Consider the following 5220-nt stretch of genomic DNA (forward strand, 5'->3'; position numbering starts at 1 on the left):
ACACAAAATTAACACTACTACTATCGTTGGGTTGCCTCCCAACCAGCGCCTTATTTAACGTCTTGGCACGACGATTACAACAATTCAATGGGTTGCCTCCCATCTAGCGCCTAATTTAACGTCGCGGCACAACTCAACACGTTCTCGAGCATCCGTCAAGTCCATCGAGGTCTTGTGACGTGCAAAGTCACCACCCCAATAATGTTTTATACTTTGACCATTCACCAATAAAGTACCAGTTGAACTCATATCCCGCAATTCCACAACTCCATGAGGCTTCACACTTACCACAACAAAAGGCCTGACCAACGAGATTTAAGCTTTCCGGGAAAAAGCTTCAACCTCGAATTGAACAAAAGAACTTCTTGCCCTGGCTCGAACTCTCGATGTTGAATGTTCTTGTCATGCCACCTCTTAGTCTTCTCTTTATACAATTTGGCATTCTTATATGCGTGCAAACGAAACTCATCAAGCTCGTTGAGTTGCAGCAACCTCTTCTCGCCAGCCAAGTCCTCATCCATATTCAGCTTTTTAATTGCCCAATAGGCCTTGTGTTCAAGTTCGACGGGCAAGTGACATGCCTTACCATAAACTAACTTATACGGAGAAGCACCTATGGGAGTTTTGTATGCAGTTCGATATGCCCACAATGCATCATCTAACTTCCCTGCCCAGTCTTTTCTATTTGGACTCACTGTTTTCTCAAGAATCTGTTTCACCTCTTTGTTTGATACTTCCACTTGACCACTCGTCTGGGGCTGATAGGCAGTGGAAACTTTGTGCTTGACTCCGTACTTTGCAAGAACATTATTTAGCAGTTTGTTGCAGAAATGCATTCCTCCATCACTGATCAATACTCTGGGAGTTCCAAAGCGTATGAAGATGTGCTTCTTAACAAAGCTTACCACCACCTTTGCATCATTAGTGGGAAGAGCAATGGCCTTCACTCACTTAGACACATAATCCACTGCCACCAATATGTACCTATGACCATTGGAGTATGGAAACGGTCCCATGAAGTCAATTCCCCACACATCAAAAAACTCCACTACCAGAATGTTTTGCAGCGGCATCTCGTGCTTCTTTGTGATCGTTTCGGTTCTTTGGCACCTGTCACACATTTTAACAAAGGCGTGTGCATCCCTAAACAATTTTGGCCAATAGAAACATGATTGTAGCACTTTCTGGGCGGTCCTGTCTCCACCATGATGACCTCCGTATGGCGAGGCGTGACAACTATGAAGTATGGCATTCATCTCCTCCTCAGGAACACATCTCCACACCAAATGATCTGCACAGAGCCTGTATAAGAATGGCTCATCCCACATGTGAAGCCTCACATCATGTAAGAACCTTCTTCTATTATCGGGTGTCAATTCTGGTGGTGTCACCCCGATTGCAATAAAGTTCACATAATCTGCATACCACGGAGCTGTACTTGAGGTGATTGCCAATAACCGCTCATCAGGGAATGTTTCTTTAATTGCACCCCCTTCAGCTACATGATTCCGATTTTCTAATCTGGACAAGTGATCAGCCACTTGATTCTCTGTTCCTTTGCGATCTCGAATCTCTAAATCAAACTCCTGCAAGAGTAAGACCCACCAAATCAGTCTCGGCTTGGCGTCCTTCTTCTCAAACAGGTATCTGATAGCTGAATGATCTGTGTAGATGATGACTTTGATCCCCATAAGATATGACCTGAACTTGTCAAACGCCCACACCACTGCAAGAAACTCTTTTTCAGTGACTGTGTAGTTCATCTGAGCTAGATTCAGAGTTTTACTCGCATAGTAGATGGAGTGGAAGATTTTATTTCTCCTTTGCCCCAAGACAGCACCAACAGCTAAGTCGCTCGCATCACACATCAACTCAAATGGCTGCTCCCAATCCGGAGCAATTATGATTGGTGCAGTCACCAACCTTCCCTTCAGCTCCTCGAATGCCTTCAGACATGCATCCTCAAATTTGAAGGCGATATCTTTCTCAAGCAACCTGCACAAGGGAGAGGAAATTTTTGAGAAATCTTTAATGAAACGACGATAAAAACCTGCATGGCCCAAGAAACTGCAAATGCCTTTGACAGATATCGGTGGAGGCAATTTTTCAATCGCTTCCACCTTTGCCTTGTCCACCTGCAAACCATCTTTGGACACCTTGTGCCCCAAAACTATACCTTCACGTACCATGAAATGACACTTTTCCCAGTTTAGCACCAAGTTAGTTTCTTCACACCTAGCAAGTACTTTATCAAGGTTCATCAAGCAGTTATCAAAAGAACATCCAAATACAGAAAAATCGTCCATGAACATTTCCACAAACCTTTCCACCATGTCAGTAAAAATGGCCATCATACACCTTTGAAAAGCCGCAGGTGCATTACAAAGACCAAAGGACATTCTCTTGAACGCATACGTGCCATAAGGACACGTAAAAGTGGTCTTCTCTTGGTCCTCTAGGGCTATAGAAATTTGATTATACCCCGAATAACAATCTATGAAGCAGTAGTACTCCTGGCCAGCTAATCTATCAAGCATTTGGTCAATAAAGGGGAGGGGAAAGTTGTCCTTCCGGGTGGAATTGTTCAATTTTCTATAGTCAATACAAATTCTCCAGCCGGTGACAGTTCTTGTAGGGATTAAATCATTATTCTCATTAACTACTACAGTCATCCCCCTTTCTTGGGTACACATTGGACGGGGCTTACCCATTTGCTGTCTGAGATAGGAAATACAATACATGCATCAAGCCACTTAATCACTTCTTTTCTTACCACCTCTTTCATGATTGGATTGAGTCGGCGTTGTTGCTCTACACTGGGCTTGTGTCCGTCCTCCATGAGGATTTTGTGCATGCAAAAGGTTGGGCTAATGCCTTTAATGTCAGACATCGTCCACCCAAGTGCTCGCTTGTGCTCACGTAGCACTCTCAATAGCTTTTCTTCCTGCAGTATAGACAAGTCAGAAGAAACAATAACGGGTAAAGTGTCAGAGTCACCCAAATAAGCATATTGCAGGTGAGGTGGGAGAGGTTTAAGCTCCAATTTTGGGGCTTCCTCAATTGACGGCTTTGGAAGAGGTCCCTCTAGCCTATTCAAAGGCTCAAAGGGGTGTATCCCTTGCATGTACACACAAGATGTATCAAGGATGTGCATCATCTCCTCAACCTCCTCATAATCCCCCAGGCTATCAAGCAACATAAGTGCTTTCTCTAGAGAATCGTCTAGATATACACTCGGAGATTGAATTTTCTCATCAGCCTCAACAACAGATATCATTGAGAGCTCCTCATAGTGGCGGGGAAGTTGGATTGCTTTGTAGACATTAAAAATTGCTTCCTCGCCATCTACCCTCAAAATTATCTTTCCCTCTCTCACTTTGATAATTGCATCACCAGTAGCTAAGAGAGCTCGCCCCAATATGATTGGAACCAGTTCATCAGCCTCATAATCGAGGATAATGAAATCAGCAGGGAATATGAACTTCCCAATCTGCAGCAACACATCTTCAATCACCCCTTCAGGGTGTGCTATCGATCTATTAGCCAGCTGCAACATCACAGTAGTGGGCCTTGGAGCTCCCAGGCCCAATTGTTTGAACAAAGACAGGGGCATCAAATTTATGCTCGCCCCAAATTGCAAAGAGCACGACCCACATCAATATTACCAATGCGCACAGGAATCGTGAAGCTGCCAGGATCCTTAAGCTTTTGAGGGAGCTTATTTTGGACCCTTGAAATGCACTCCTCAGTAAGTGCCACTGTCTCAAATTCAGTTAATCTTCTCTTGTGAGCCACTATATCTTTTATGTACTTAGAAAACTTTGGAATTTCACGAAGTACATCAACAAGTGGGATATTCAATTGAACCTGGCTCAACATAGAGAGAAATTTTGTGAACATGCGATCATTATTCTTTTTCTGCAATCTCTGGGGGAAAGGTGGTGGTGGCCTTGGGGCCTCCACTGGCTCTGGAATTTCAGCATCATTCTTTGGCTCGTGAGTCACTTTAGGGATCAACTCTCCCTCAGGTATGGGCTTGTCTCTCTTTTTCTTTGGCACTTCCTCTATCTCCCTCCCATTTCTAAGTGTAACTGCATTCACTTGAGGGTTCTTTTCTGTATCACTGGGGAGAGTGCCTGCAAGTCTAGTGTTTTGATTTGTTACTAACTGCCCCATTTGCCTTTCAAGATTTCTGAAGTCGGTCCTGAGTTGCTGATTGTCAATCAACAACTTCTTTAGCAAATCATTGGTACTTTCTTCCATTTGTTGGGGTGGTCTCTGAGGTTGATTGAAACTTCCTTGGGGTCTATGCTGATTCTGATTCTGTTGATTTCCACCCCATGAGAAGTTGGGATGATTCCTCCAATTTGGATTGTAAGAATTCCCGTATTGTGCATGCTGATTTGGTGGACCTCTGTTATGTTTCCCCAAATAATAGATGGATTCCGGATTCGTGGGGCACATATCACTCATATGACTGTCGCCATAGAGTTCGCAGCAAATAGTCATTTGTTGTACATGTTGCATTATCTGTGGCTACTGCATTGTCATCCTAGTCATCTGATTGGCCAGCTTTGCAATATCGGCTCTCATGGCTGACACGTCGTCGAGATCAAGTAACCCAGCTGATTTTTGCTTAACTGCCTTTCGTGAATCACCCTCACCTTGCCAGTTATTATCATTAGCAGTGAAGTTATTCAACAAGATTTGGATTTCACTGTACGGTCTGACCATGCAACTACCCCCACAAGCTGAATCAAGATTCATCTTTGAAGCATCATCTAACCCATCTACAAAAGTGCGACCCAATACCTCGTCCGTCTGGCAATGATGAGGACAGTCTCTGAGCATCTTATTATACCTTTCCCATGCTTGACGAAGTGTCTCGCCAGCTCGTTGTTCGAACCCAAGAATTTGACTCTTCAATACCTTTGTTTTCTTAGTGGGGAAAAACTTGATTAAGAATTTCCTTGCCAGATCATCCCAGGTACGGATTGAATTAGCTGGCTCCTTATTCAACCACTCCTTAGCTTCCCCAATCAGTGAAAAGGGGAAAAGTGTCAGCCTGACATAGTCGTTGGAAACGTTCGGATAATTGTAAGTATCCGTAATTTCCAAAAAATTCTGAATATGCCTCTGCGGGTCTTCATGAGGTAAGCCCACATATAGCCCTGTGGACTGGATCAGCTGTACCATGTATTGTTTTAGCTCAAAGTGCCC

At 43.8% G+C, this 5220-nt stretch overlaps 1 protein-coding gene across 1 annotated transcript; it reads right to left on the reverse strand.

Moving 5' to 3' along the window:
- Window positions 1-3618: 3618 nt before the first annotated feature.
- On the reverse strand, window positions 3619-4509 carry LOC104234659 (uncharacterized). Its single transcript, XM_070173131.1, has one exon. It carries the CDS (start codon window positions 4507-4509, stop codon window positions 3619-3621), a length of 891 nt encoding a protein of 296 aa, XP_070029232.1.
- Between the last annotated feature and the right edge of the window lie 711 nt (window positions 4510-5220).

Source organism: Nicotiana sylvestris, chromosome 4 (genome assembly GCF_000393655.2).
Source record: "Nicotiana sylvestris chromosome 4, ASM39365v2, whole genome shotgun sequence".
In the NCBI taxonomy this organism is placed as follows: domain Eukaryota; kingdom Viridiplantae; phylum Streptophyta; class Magnoliopsida; order Solanales; family Solanaceae; genus Nicotiana; species Nicotiana sylvestris.